General features: G+C 35.0%; 1 protein-coding gene across 1 annotated transcript in view; it reads right to left on the bottom strand.

Moving 5' to 3' along the window:
- RIMS2 (regulating synaptic membrane exocytosis 2) overlaps positions 1–16,025 on the bottom strand; it is a 404,721-nt gene that overhangs the window by 266,769 nt on the left and 121,927 nt on the right. The window contains exons 10-11 of the mRNA XM_064267988.1: positions 13,104–13,275; positions 6,286–6,439 (exon numbers count right to left, since the gene is read on the bottom strand). Coding sequence (XP_064124058.1) covers positions 6,286–6,439; positions 13,104–13,275 — 326 coding nt within the window. The remainder of the gene's footprint in view (positions 1–6,285; positions 6,440–13,103; positions 13,276–16,025) is intronic.

The raw sequence follows: 16,025 nt of genomic DNA, 5'->3' as shown, positions 1-16,025 counted from the left end.
ACCTGTCGGCTTGTTACTACAATGCTGAACAGGTTTCAGCAGAGCTTCCAGACTAAGACTAAGGAGAATGCACTGGTGATCTACTTCCAAAAAAACATAAAAATAAACAGCCAATGTGGGAAGGGGAGAAACCTATGGATCACAACAATGTGACCCTGTTATATATGGGGTTGCCAAGAGTAGGGGGCTGACTTGAAGTCAGCTAACAACAACATAGACCAAAAAAAAAAAAAAGTTAACTGTTTACAGGCATGGGAGAGTAAACAAATACAGGCGGGAATTGATAATATGATGACTGAAATAAAGGAAGCACCTTCTTACTCAGCTTTTCCCTTGAGGGCATTCCCTATTTGGCTCACAAAAGAGATGTCATCTTACAAGAATGAGGAGTCAAGGGGAGAGAATTCAGGGCTATCAGAGCAGCTAGAATTGAGGGGAAAATCCTGAAAACGAAGGAACCAGAGAAGGGGGAGACCCCAAACTTGTACACAAAAGCCTCTAAAAGTCTTGCCTGAATTATAAACTTCAGAGAGAAAGACAAGAATAAACCCACCAGAAATCCACAGCTGGAAGGCTAACAAGAGCTTGGCATTGCAATCCCTACCACCTGCCCCTTGGAAACCCTATGGGACAGTTCTACTCTGTCCTATAGGGTTGCTATAAGTCGGAATCAAATCAACGACAAGAGGCTTGTTTTTTTTGGTTATGTTATAGGAGAGGAGCCCTGGTGGTGCAGTGGATAAAGCACTCAGCTGCCAACCTAAAGGTCTGTGGTTGGAACCCCAGGCACTCCAAAGGAAAGATGTGGCAGTCTGCTTCCATAAAGATTTACAGCCTTGGAAACACTATGGGGGCATTTCTATTCTTTCTATAGGGTCGCTATGAGTTGGAATTGACAACAAAGGGTTTGGTTTTTTGGTATGTTGTAGGAGCCTGGACAACACCTTGGGCTTTCCCTAGAAAAGCTACACCCTAGAAACAAGAACCACAAACCAGACTAAGGATTATGCCTTAGGACTAAGGAAAGAACTAAAATATAGCTGCTAACATATCTTCCATATGATAGAGGCAATCCTTCAGTAATTTCGCCATCTTCTAAGAGATACTGCAACATTCTTCAAAATCCAGAGTCTTTAAAATGTATTAAACACAATACCCAGTATGTAATAAAAAATTACTAGATTTATAAAAAAGGCAGAATGTGATCCATACCTATGAGAAAAAGCAGAAATAGAAGTAGAACCACAGAAAACTTGAGATGTTGGAATTAGAACTTTAAATATTACAAATACATTAAAGAATTTATACAATAAGATATATATATATGTGTATGTATGTGTATACATATATACGTGTGTGTATATATGAAGGTCCTCTCCTTTTAGTATATACTATTTAGTGTGTGTGTGTGTGTATCTATATATATATATGCTTCTAAGAAAACAAAATGCAAATCTTAGAATGAAAATTATAATACCTTTAGTAAGACAATTCATGGTATTGCCTTTTCATGGAAAATGATATTGTAGAAGAAAATATCAGTGAATTTGAATAAGTGAATAAAAATAATCAAAACTGAAGCACACAGAAGAAAAAAGGATTTAAAAAATAAAGACTCAACATCTATGAAACAGTATCAAGAGGTTTTCATACATGTAACTGCAGTTACTTGTATGCGTGAAAGAATAGGGTAGAGAATCGAAAGAAATAGTCAAATAGTTGAAATCCCCCAAAGAGTTGAAATTCCAAAAAACCTTAATTATGAAATCATGTTTCATGTAAATGGAGAAAAGACTGAAGTTGTCAAGGATTTCATTCTAGCTGGATTCACAATCAACACCCATGGAAGTAGTCAAGAAATTAAACAATGCATTGCATTGGGCAAATCCGCTGCAAAAGACTTCTTTAAAGTGTTCTATAGCAAAGATGTCACCTTGAAGATTAGGGTGCACCTGACTCAAGCCATGCTGTTCTCAATTGCCTTACACGTGTGTGAAAGCTGAATAATGAATAAGGAAGACCTACGAAGAACTAATGCCTTTGAGTTATGCCAAAAGGACAAACAAATCTGTCTTGGAAGAAGTACAGCAGAATGCTCCCCTAGAAGCAAGGACGGCAAGACCTCGTCTCACATATTTTGGACATGTTATAAGGAGACATCAGTCCCTGGAGAAGGACATCATGCTTAGTAAAGTACAGGATCAGGGAAAAAGAGGAACACCCTCAATGAGATGGAATGGCATAGTGGCTACAACAATGGGCTCAAGCATAACAACGATTGTGAGGCTGGTGCAGGACCAGACAGTGTTTCATTCTGGTGTACATACGGTCACTGAGTCGGAACCAACTCGACGGCAACTAAACACAACATATCTCTTGATAGCATTACTTCAGTTTTGTCATGAGTAATGATTTCTTCTCATTCACTTTTCTTTGAAGATTTTTGGTCATTGGGCTGGGTGAAAATATAGTAGATACAATGTTCTTTATTTAGAAAAGTGCAGCATTTTTAAAAGAGTAAACCAAAAAACCAAACCCAGTGCCGTCAAATCGATTCCGACTCATAGCGACCCTATAGGACAGAGTAGAACTGCCCCATAGGGTTTCCATGGAGCGCCTGGCAGATTTGAACTGCCAACCGTTTGGTTAGCAGCCATAGCACTTAACCACTATGACACCAGGGTTTCCTTTTAAAAGAGTAGTAACATTAAATTTGACTAAGTGAAGAATTAACATTTGTGAAGTCAAAGAGATGCATATGGTTGATACAAGATAAAAGAATGATGCATCAATTTAAAGAAAACTATAATTGGATCTTTATACTTCAAATTGTGATAAGAGTGGTTAATATGAATTCAAGTAATAAACTTCTGTAATGATAAAGAGAGATTTTCCTTTAAGATACTTCATAATTTTAACTGAATAACAATAAAGAATACATAACAAAAGCTTAAACATCAAAACGACTTTCCAAAGCAGTCTCTTTATGTTCCAGGAAAGTAATAAATACTATTTCTTCCTCATTAATGAAATAAAAATAAAATAGTGTGAATACGTGAACTTTTTGCCATCTGAAAAAGCAACTGCACTTCTCTATTAATGTATTTTAGTTATGTGAACACATAACTCCAGTCTTGCTAGTACATTTTCAAAAACGCTTAATCAAGCACTCTTTGAAATATTCACTGCTCTTGTCATTGTTCGGTAATGTCCAAATAGAAACACTTAAAGTGGAAGCGGACATGAGTAGCCTGAAGCAAAACAACAGTTTTAAGAAATGTTACTTTCCACTAAAATTTAAATCTCTGACACCCTAATTTCTCTCAAGCTTTGGAGCAATGAACCTGTGGCCATTTTTATAGATGTTGTAATACATAGAATATTCTTATTTTGTCTCATGCAGAAATAGTGGTATAACAAGGCATCTATTTTAAATACTTACTTTTACCAAACCCTTTATTTAGGAGAACTATTCAATAAAGCTCATCATTAAAGACTCCCATCTCAAAATATTTTTTTAATATTTAAGTTAATAACAAGATAGAGGAAACAATCATTTTTAGAATGATTTAAAACTATTTCCTTAAATTTTAATAAGAATCAAATTATTAATGTCTATGTACATGAAGTGCTTCTTTGAATCATTTGAATCTACAAATTTAAAATAGGAACTAGGGAAAAGAACGACAATATTATCATAGATTCATTTTAAATATCTATATCCATTTACATTCCATAAGCTCATATAGCCTCAGTGTGATACTCATAGCCTCAGGGAACGAATTACTAAACTTGATGTTATGTAGATATAGGTAATAAATGAGAGGTTATTATAAACTTTTGATGGTAACCATTCATGCATGGAATCTACCAAATATGTTAATAATCATGATCTTTGACAATATGAAACATACTAATAAATGAGTACAATATTTATCCTCTCCATGGAGAAAAATCTTAAAGGAGGTTCTTGTCATTGATGATTTTTTAAAATAACTAATTAACATATTCATTTGTTCACATCTGGACTTAAACCTGTCACAGATAAGCAATATATCCTTAGCCAACAATCTCTGACTTTCTATTCTGAAGTGTTATTTTCTAGTCTTTGTTTCTTTCTGTTATGCATATATGCTCATTTTTATTTATCTTAAGATCTACATATTGCTAATAAATTATGATAACATTTTATGTGTAAAATGCTAATTTTAGGCACATGTTCAAATACTGAAAATTAATTTTATGAGGGGTCAGTTGGTAGTTAATGACATGATACAGCATGAACCCATTTTATTGCCCATGGGAGAATTTAGTACTATTAATGACTAAATAGCAGAAGAGCCAATTTTGGGATGAAAAATATTAACAGCTACAAAACTGATTAAATTCATTGCTTGAAAATCCATGACACACACAGCTCACTAGAAACTGCTCTACTCTCATAGTTCCTCGTTTGGGCTATCATTAATTAGCTAGGGAGTAAAACATAATGAAAACTATAGGCAGATTCAGGAGTTCAGGGGATCGAAGATCCTCACATCTGCTCCTTAGTTCAATAACAACTAGAGTAAATGAAGAGAAGTCCAGTCCTATAAGAAAGGGTCATGCTGGCTAGCATGAACCTATTGCCGTCGAGTCAAATTTGAACTTATAGCAACTCTGTAGGACAGAACAGAACTGCCCCATAGGGTTTCCACAGCTGTAAATCTTCATGGGAGCAGACTGCTACATCTTTCTCCCATGGAGCACCTGATGGATACGAACCGCCAACCTTTTGGTTAGCAGCCAAGTACTTAACCGCTACACCACCAGGGTTTCCAACCAGATCTCCAGTTGGCTAGAATTAGAAGCATATAAATCTGAAACTATAAGAATTAGTACATAATGAATTATATTATCAGCCTTCATGCAGCTATCATCCTACATTGCAATTTAAAGATAATGTATGGTAGCGAGAAAGAGTAGACAATTTAAAACTTGCCAGCATAAAATTCACTATAATGAGGCAATTACTATAACAAAGAATGCTGTAATGATATTTGCAAATAGGAGTGGCTGAGTGTTTACTCTGTGGTAAGGCTGAAAAAAGTGAATGCTATAGAACAAGTGTTCAATTAATACCATCCAAGTGCAAAGACTATATCTAGAGGAAATAAATTCCAGTCATTAGACAGATTATTTTATAAAAGAGTGAAGATATTCTCTAGGCTTTTCTGTGAATAACTAAGTATCCCTTGGGAAAAATCCTCTGCTCTAATTTTATACTGTCACACAATCTTCTGATAAATAACTTAGTCCCCTATTCAGCAGAAAAGATGTGATTCATATATAAACAATAGTTATTTGCCAGGTACATTTCCCATGGTTAATAAACAACCTGGAGAATTCATGCTTATAAATTTATACTGCTGAAATTTTATCAGTCCTCCAATAGTTGTCAAAAATGTTGTTGAATCTAGAACATGCTGACCTCATGAAGATAAAATTATGCCATGAATACCATCCAAAGCAGTAAGTGCCCACTTCTCCTTCCAAATAATAGATTCCTCAGGAGGAAAGAAAAAAAAAAAGACCTGGATTGTAGGGGCAAAGAGCTAACAACGCCACTTTTTAATCTGGAAAATATTTCTCAGAGTTTCTTTAAGACTCTCTAGATTGATGTAATTCTATTTTATAGTAAAAGCTGATAATAACAACTATAATATTAATATTCATGAAATAGTTTATAACCATCCTGTATTATAGGGATTATTATCGTCATTTTAGAAATTAGGAAAGTGAGACATAAGGAGATGATATGCCTCAAGTTACACAGCTCTTAAGTGAGAGAATCAAAATTAAAATTCAGGTTGGTCTGAGATCAAAGCTCATGGTTTCAACCACTATGCTATACTTGCTATCCTACTTATTCATAAAACACTTGGGATAATAAAGGTATAAATCATAATCTCAGGTATCTATGATCAAACTCTACTATATTAGCTATCTCATTTTTACATTTCAGATATTAAGAAGTAAGATTAAAATATAACTCCTTCATTTGAGGTTGTTCTATCAAATATAACCATAAAACACTTTGATATTGTGAGAAGGAATGAATGCTATAAGTGTAACATCATTTTAGTGCACTAAACAATTCAAAAGCTTCAATAATAGCTATGAAAACACTAACAGATGACTATTGATACCCATAATATAATGGCTTATTCAAATTCTGTGTCATATTCATCATTCAGAATTAGAAAAATTCACTACAGATATGATTAAATATTACTGAAAACTTACTTTGCAACCTTCGTGTTGGGCTCTCTCCATGAAGTTGTCTTCGTGGCATGTAAGGAGAAGGGTGGGGAAGTGGCAATGAAGAGACATCATGGGTCTGAAGTTTGTACCAATGTGGCTCATCATCTAATAATGCTGTTTCTAATTCAATTAAAATCTACAAACCCAAGAGACAAAGGGCTGTTATACCAACAATATAGAAATCCTCTTAATTGGTCTCATCACTCAAAATAATGATAATAGGATGACATAATAGTACTGCTGTTAGATCAAAATTGATGAATTTAGATGTTGCAGAATTGTCAATACATTTAGACAATAGCTAAATAAAACAGAAATATTTATAGCTTCTTGCTTATTTTACTCTTTTAAATATCTAGGACATTAATTTTATAAACCCTTGACCATCCAACTGCTACAGGCTGTTAAATTTACAATTACAGAAATAATAATTAATACTTTAAAAGGTTCCTAATGATACTTGTGTATCATTTTATAATTTAAAAAGCATTTTCTAAGTCAGACACAAAAGGTTGTTCCCCACATTTGGCTATTGTGAATAGTGCTGCAATGAACATTGGCATTCAAGTATCTGTTTATGCTCCTGCTTTCAGCTTGTTTAAAGTGTAAACTTAGGAGTAGAATTGCTAGGTCATATGGTGAACCACCAGGCTGTTTCCCACTGTGGCTATGCCATTTTACATTCCCACCAGCAATGGATGAGGGATCCAATTTTTCCACGTCCTTACCAACACTTGTTTTTCTTTTTCTTTTCTTTTTTTTTTAACATGGGCACTCTGGTGGGGGGAAGTGGTATATCGCTGTGGTTTTGATTTGTTGTTACCTAGTGACTAGTAATGTTGGACATCTTGTCATATGTTTGTTGACAATTTCTGTATCTTCTTGATATAATTTTTTTAGTGACTAGTAATGTTGGACATCTTGTCATATGTTTGTTGACAATTTCTGTATCTTCTTGATATAACTGAAATATCTATTCAAGTCCTTCGCCCATTTTATGATTGCGTTGTTTGGCTTTTTGTTGTTGAATAGTAGGAGTTATTTATATATTCTGGATATTCAACCCTTACCCGATATATGGTTCTCAGAAATTTTTTCTGAATCTAAAGGTTGTCTCTCTACTTTGTTGATAAGGTACTTTGATGCACAAGAATTTTTAATTTTGATGGAGTCCAATGTATCTATTTTGTCCTCTGTTCCTCATGCTTTTGGTGTCATATCTTGTCCCATTGTCAAAAACTTGATCCCAAAGTATTACCCCTATGTTTTGTTCTAAGAGTTTTATGGTTTTAGTTCTTATGTTTAGGTCCTTGGTCCATTTTGAGCTAATTTTTATATATGGTATGAGGTATGGATTCAGCTTGATTCTTCATGTGGAAATCCAGTGGTCCCAGCACTTTATTATTAAAGAGACTATTCTTCCCCCAGTGAATGGGCTTCACTTCCTTATCGAAAATCAAGTGACCATTGATGTATGGATTTTTCTCTGTTACCTCAATTCTATTCTCCTGGTATATGTATCATTATACCAGCACCAGACTTTTGATTACTGTAGATTTAGTAGTATGGAGAGTAATCAGGAAATGTAAGTCCTCCTACTTTGTTCTTCTTTTTCAAGATTGCTTTAAGTGACTCTTATTATTATCTTTTGGGCTCAAGTACAACTATGACAGTGTTAGTGCTTGTGTATATGAGAAATGCTATAAATTACTAATTGCCTATGGGTGGTAAAGAAGCTAAACAGCTAAGCTATTCTTTCATTCCTCCTGAATTTTCCCTATCATTCTCCAAATTATAAGCACTGTTTCCAAATATTTTTACATACATACACACACACTTAATTAAACCTTATATTAATCCTGAGTTCTGAGTTCTATACTACTATCATTCCCACTTGGTTGAGGAGGAAGCTGAACCACAGCCAGGTTAAATAACTGAATCAAGGACACAAGATTAGCAGGGATGTTTCAACACTAGAAAAACAATCAATGCGATCCATCATATAAATAAAACAAAAGACAAGAGCCACATGATCTTATCAATTGATGCAGAAAAGGCATTTGACAAAGTTCAACACCCATTCCTCATAAAAACTCTCAGCAAAATAGCAATAGAAGGGAAATTCCTCAACATAATAAGAGGCATTTATACCAAGCCAACAGCCAACATCAGTCTAAATGGAGAGAGTATGAAAGCATTCCCATTGAGAATGGGAACCAGTCAAGGACGGCCTTTATCACCACTCTTATTCAACATTGTGCTTGAAGTCCTAGCCAGAGCAATTAGGCAAGAAAAATAAAAAAAGGGCATCCAAATTCACAAGGAAAAAGTTAAAGTATCCCTATTTGCAGATGATATGATCTTATACACAGAAAACCCCAAAGAATACACAAGAAAACTACTGGAACTAATAGAATATTTCAGCAAAGTATCAGGATACAAGATAAACATACAAAAATCAGTTGGATTCCTCTATACCAACAAAGAGAACTTTGAAGAAGAAATCACCAAATCTATACCATTTACCGTAGTTTCGAAGAAGATAAAATACTTAGGAATAAATCTAACCAGAGACGTAAAAGGCTTATACACAAGACACTACTGTAAGAAACCAAAACCACCTACATAAGTGGAAAAATATACCTTGCTCATGGATAGGAAGACTCAACATTGTGAAAACGTCAATTCTACCCAAAGCAGACTACATATACAATGCAATTCCAATCCAAATTCCAATAACATTTTTTAATGCGATGGAGAAACAAATCACCAACTTCATATAGAAAAGGAAGAGGCCCCTGATAAGTAAAGCATTACTGAAGAAGAAGGACAAAGTGGGTGGCCTCACACTACCTGATTTTAGAACCTATTATACTGCCACGTAGTCAAAACCAGCCTGGTACTGGTACAATAACAGATACACAGACCAACGGAACAGAATTGAGAATCCAGACATAAATTCATCCACCTATGAGCAGCTGATATTTGACAAAGGCCCAAAGTCCATTAAATGGGGAAAAGCCAGTCTCTTTAACAAATGGTACTTACATAACTGAATACCCTTTTGCAAAAAATTGAAACAAGACCCATACCTAACACTAGGCACAAAAACTGCTCAAAATGGATTAAAGACCTAAATATAAAATCTGAAATGATAAAGATCATGGAAGAAAAAATAGGGACAATGCTAGGAGCCTTAATACATGGCATAAACAGAATACAAAACGTAGCTAACAATGCACAAACACCAGAAGTGAAAGTAGATAACTGGGAGCTCCTAAAAATCAAACACTTTGGCTCATCAAAAGACTAAAAAGACAACCTACAGACTGGGAAAAAATTTTGGGCTACGACATATCCAATCTGGGTCTAATCTCTAAAATCTATAAGATACTGCAAAACTTCAACAACAAAAAGACAAATAGCCCAAGTAAAAAATGGACAACAATGGACATGAACAGGCACTTTACCAAAGAAGACATTCAGGCAGCTAACAGATACAGAGGAAATGCTCACGATCATCAGCAATTACAGAAATGCAAATCAAAACTACAATGAGATACCATCTCACCCCAACAAGGCTAACATTAATCCAAAACACAAAATAATAAATGTTGGAGAGGTTGTGGAGAGTTGGGAACACTTATACACCGCTGGTGGGAATGTAAAATGGTACAATCACTTTGGAAATTGATTTGGGGCTTGGAATATATCCTAGAGAAATAAGAGCCATCACATGAATAGATACATGCACGCTCATGTTCACTACAGCACTGTTCACAATAGCAAAAAGATGGAAATAACCTAGGTGCCCATGAACAGACAAATGGATAAATTATGGTATATTCACAAAATGGAATATCACACAACAATAAAGAACAACGATGAATCCGTGAAACATCTCATAACATGGATGAATCTGGAAGGCATTATGCTGAGTGAAATTAGTCGAAAAGGGACAATACTATATGAGACTACTGTTACAAGAACTCAGTAAAAGATTTAAACACAGAAGAAAACATACTTTGATGGTTACAACGGTGGGAAGGGAGGGAGCAGGGAATTCACTATAGTAGGCAAGAATTATCTTAGGTGAAGGGAAGGACAACATACAATACAGGTGAAGTCAGCACAACTGGATTAAACCAAAAGCTAAAAAGATTCCTGAACACAACCAAACACTTCGAGGGATAGAGTAGCAGGGATGGGGGTCTGGGGACCATGGTTTCAGGAGACACCTAGGTCAAGTGGCATAACAAAGTTTATTAAGAAAATGTTCTGCATCCCACTTTGGCGAGTGGTGTCTGGCGTCTTAAAGCTAATGAGCAGCCATCTAAGATGCATCAATTGGTCCTAACCCACCTGGAGCAAAGGTGAATGAAGAACACCAAAGACAGCCTGAGACCAGAAGAACTAGATGGTGCCCAGCTACAACCAATGACTGCCCTGCCAGGGAACACAACAGAGAGTCCCTAACGGAGCAGGAGAAAAGTATGGTACAGAACTCAAATTCAAATAAAAAGACGGGACTTCATGGTCTGACTGAGACTCGATGAACTCCAGAAGACATAGAGACTCTCTATTAACCCAGAACTAAAAACATTCCTGAAGCCAACTCGTCAGACAAAGATTAGACTGGACTATAAGACATAAAATGATTTTCCTGAATAGTGTGCTTCTTAGTTCAAGTAGATACACAAGCTTCTTAGTTCAAGTAGATACATGAGCCTAAATTGGCAGCTCCTATCAGGAAGTGAGATGAGAAGGCAGAAAGGGATAGGAGCTGGTTGAATGGACACAGGAAATACGGGGTGGAAAGGATAGCAACAAGGGTCACATAACAATGTGTGTATACGTTTTTTTATGAGAAACTAACTTGAACTGTAAACTTTCACCGAAAGCACAATAAAAAAAAAAATGAAGAAAAAGGACACGAGGTTAGAAGGTGTTAATATTAGGAATATAGACCGATGCAGCCAATTCTATAATCACTGCTCCTAACAACTATGTTATTCTTCTTCTCTACTGGTTTTTTTTTTTTTTTTTTACTGGTTTTAGGTTTCTACAGATTTCTCACTCTTGAATTCCTTAAACATTCAGTTCAACATTTGTATGACTTTTTGTTTTTCCCTTGAGATTACCATTTAATTTATTCAGGAAAACCAACCACACCGAAAAAGGCTGAAAGCAGATAACTTATTGTCTTAATAGTTGAAAAACTGCCTCCCATGTTGCTTCTCTCCAACTCATTCTCCACGTTACTGCTGGAAATATTTTTATCAAGTACAAATGCAATCAAGTCTTCTTTTTTAAAAATACGTTATTGGTTTCCATTACCCACAGGATAAAATCCAAACTTCTCAATATGACACATTAAGAGACAATCAGGACACAGTTCATATCTCATTTCTTATCACTTTCACTCCTAATTTTAATTCAGTTTCCCAAGATCCCCTCTCTTTGGGTGTGTAGTTATTCCCCCTGCAGGAATTTCATTCCCCTTTACTTTGCTAGGGGCCCTGGTGGTTAAGCGTTTGGCTGCTAATCAAAAGGTTGGAAGTTTGAATCCACCAGCTGCTCCTTGTAAACCCTATGGGGCAGTTCTATTCTATCCTATGGGGTAGCTGTGAGTCAGAATAGACTCGATGGCAACTGGTTACTGGTTACTTTGCTAAGTTCCACTTTCTCTGTGGGGCCTTCCCCGGACCTCCTCCTCTCCCCTGCATGCACAGAATGCATTCCTCTTGCATTTTTACCATTATAGCATTTGCCGTGGTATATTATAATCACCTATCCACTTGTCCAAACCTCCAGTAGATTGTAAATTCCTTGAAGGAAGTAGTGTGCTTCATTCACCTTTGAAGTCTCAGTCCCTAGCACAGTGCTTGGCACACTACAGGGTTTAAACGTATAATCTTTGAATGAACTGGATGGTACCCGGCTACCATTACTGATGTTTTGATCAAAGATATTATTGAAGAATCCTGATCAATAGTGGGAAAATGCAGGACAGAGTTTCAAATTCTCATAGGATCCAGACTTCTGGAGCCATTGAGGCTGGCTGAACCCCAAAATTATTTTCCTGAGATAATCTTTAAACCTTAAACCAAAAATATTCCCTGAAGTCTTCTTAAAACCAAACAATAGTTTAGCTTAATTAGTAGAGAATGTCTGCCTTGAACATTGTGCTCTTTTAAGAACTATCTACACAGGATCAAATTGAGAACAGCATCTTGAAAGATGAGCTAAGAACCTTAGGGGGCAATGAGTTTATGTTAATGGAGGAGAAACAATTAGGAAAAGGAGGGTGAGAATGGTTGCAAGGCTTGAAGAATGTAATGAATGTCATTGAATTGTACATGCAGAAATTGTTGAATTGGTGTATGTTCTGCTGTGAATATTCTCAACAACAACAAAAAATAAATTAAAATAATAATCCATGAATAAATGATTGAGCTAATAGCGGTACACTTTTGGTTCAATAAACTAACATGATGTATACAACAATATAAGCAAAGCAGTCTATTTGTCAAATACAATCTTTTACCATTCAACACTGAGATTTCCATAATAGGAATAAGCATGTAAAAATTGTCAGGGTATTTATAATGACTTTTTTTTTTTTTTTTTTTTGTGGCATCAATAGATTTTGCTTTAAGAGCAGTGGCTAAATTTTTTCCGGTAAAATAAGTATGCTTACTTTTTTAGATATTTGAAATATAAAATTTTATTGCTGGTCATACAAACAAAAGTATTCAGGATGCCATGAGTAATCAAAACTTTAAAATAATTCCAGATACCTCTCCTAAAAATTCACTTTCTTCCTCTCGAACTCGAGCTTGATCCCAAAGGGTAATCTCAAGCATTCGTTCTCGAAATTCTCTTCGGTGGACTGGAGAATAAATGAATGTTTGGTTCCATTTGGGTTCCAATGTTTTCTTTACTGTTTTAGTTCTTCTCTTGTTTTTATCACTATGAAAAATAATTTAAAAGTAGGAAGTTATATTAATCTTTAAGTTTTATACTAATTTTATTAATTTTAAATATCACAGGAATGAAGTCAAGTGAAGTTTTACAAATTTACCACAAAATTACAGGTATTATAATCTTTAAAATTTATAAGGTATATTATTATATCATAATTTATGTGTGTCTTCATAATAGCAATATATGAGTAAGTCTGAAATTATTCCATCATAAATAATTGAAAACTTAAATCTTTCTCAACATCTAAATAGGGCCTGACTGGAGAATATTAACTCTGAAATTTTTTAGCATTATCACTCTACTGGAAATCTTCCACATGGTGATTAATCAATAATATTACATATAGTATTCACTTAAATTACAGAAGTCTTATTCTACAATATGTCCAGTAAATTGTGATGTTTACAACTTAATACAACTTAGCTAACAAGCAATTATAATCCATACTTTATCAAGTTACTTTATTACATACAAGAAATAAAAAACTTGTTTATTTAACATATATCATATCCTTAAAAACACTGTAAAAGTACTCCTGTGTGAGGTAGTCACTATAATGTGGGTTGTAAATGCGAAGTAGCCATACTGACAGATAAGACATCAGGCTGGTTTCTGTACTTTTTAAAATCACACACGTTTATCAGTGAGTGTTCTTGACTATGCATTATATACACATATTTGTGAATTACGGAGCCCTGGTGGCACAGTGGTTAAGAAGTTGGATGCTAATTAAAAGGCCGGCAGTTCAAATCCACCAGCTGCTCCTTGGAAACCTGATGGGGCAGATCTACTCTGTCCTATAGAGACTATAGGATCTCTCTATGAGGCAGTAGTAACTCAATGGCAACAGGTTTGGTTTTTTGGGTTTTTTTTAATTATATATATTTATTACTATACTGTGTTCTAATATGTCATATACATTGGAAAATATACAAAAAGAGAAATTAAAAATAATAAGATAAATAAAAATTCAAACACTTCTCCCTGAACCCCTACAGATTTCCCCAAACATCGTCTAGGCTTCATCCATCCTATTTTGGAGATCACTACTCTAACTTATTAGAGAGGATTGATGGCTAGATGGAATAAATGTAATCATCTAGGAAGCAAAATTTAACCTATCAACCCCTGAAGGATAAAACTAGATTGATACAGCCTACTGGATATCACTGGAGACTTCTGGCTGCTGTTATCGTTGTTAGGTGGCATCGATTCGGTTCTGACTCGTAGTGACTGCATGTACAAAAGAACAAAACACTGTCCAGTCCTGCACTATTCTCATAATCGTTGTTATGCTTGAGCCCATTGTTGCAGCCACTGCATCAATCCATCTTGTTGAGGGTCTTCCTCTTTTTCCCTGACCCTATACTTTACCAGGCATGATGTCCTTCCCTAGGGACTGGTCCTTCCTGACAACAAGTCCAAAGTATGTGAGACAAAGTCTTGACATCCTTGTTTCCAATGAGCATCCTGTCTGTACTTCTTCAAAAACAGATTTGTTTGTTCTTCTGGCAGTCATTGGTATATTGAATATTCTTCACCAACACCATAATTCAAAGGCATCGATTCTTCTTTGGTCTTCCTTATTCATTGTCCAGCTTTGGCATGCATATGAGGCAATAGAAAATACCACGGTTTGGTCAGGCGCACCTCAGTGCTTAAAGTGTTTTTTAACACTTTAAAGACATCTTTTGCAGCAACGAGGGAACAGCATTAATTTTAATTAAAATTGAAAAAAAGAAATGTTTTAACTAGCAACCAAATTTTCTTCAAGATAAAAAAATGTACAGCATGCCCAGTTATTTTTTAGAGCACAAAGTACATTACAGTACATTATTTAAAAAAACCAAAACCAAACCCATTGCCGTCTATAAAAAAACTAAAAATCTGTTGCTGTCGAGTTGATTCCTACTCATAGTGACCTTATAGGACAGAGAAGAACTGCTCCATTGGACTTCCAAGGAGTGGCTGGTGGATTCAAACTGCAGACCGTTTGGTTAGCATCCGAGCTCTTAACCATTATAGTATATAGTAAATAATTTTTCAAATGACTTAACTGATATTCTAAATTAGATTTCTTCTATGTAGCCTCACTTTTCCCTCTAGGAATTCTCATCAATTAAAGTTATCAATTGTTTTCTTATGTTCACCTGTTCAAGTCATTTTTCTTCCAGAAAAATTGTCAAGAAAAATTAAATAAAATGGAATAACTCATACCAAAAACACAAATAATCCTCTATTCTTGTGCAAAAACTTGTGTCAACAGTAAATATATATTTTTGTATACACACACACACACACACACACATAGATATATATTTGAGATGATAGTTTCTGAGTTATCCAAAGAATACTTTTTTCTATTAAAGACAAAACCCTGACACAATCCAATCAGCAAAGTAAGCTATATAATATGCCTAAATATTCTTCAAATTCCTGATAATTAACAAGGAAACTCAGTTGAGAAATAAACTAAGAAGAAAATATGCAAATAATTCTCACATACTTCGTGTCGAAAAAAGAAACACTACACTGGGACTATAAAGGAGTAGTTAATTGGAGCCTCCCTTTCATTTTAGTTCTGTACTATCTGCTCAGAAAGCAGGGAAAAGATCATGTAAAATAAAACAAAATTACACAATAACAGTTCAGAAAGAAATTCAGCAATTTGGGAAACTTTTATCATTTTAAAATAAGTATTTCTCTTCAAAGGTTTGAGTATAAACTTAAGTTAC

Source organism: Loxodonta africana, chromosome 14, assembly GCF_030014295.1.
Source record: "Loxodonta africana isolate mLoxAfr1 chromosome 14, mLoxAfr1.hap2, whole genome shotgun sequence".
NCBI lineage: Eukaryota > Metazoa > Chordata > Mammalia > Proboscidea > Elephantidae > Loxodonta > Loxodonta africana.
The sequence above is the reverse complement of the archived record's forward strand: the minus strand, read 5'-3'. Positions and strand labels throughout refer to the sequence as shown.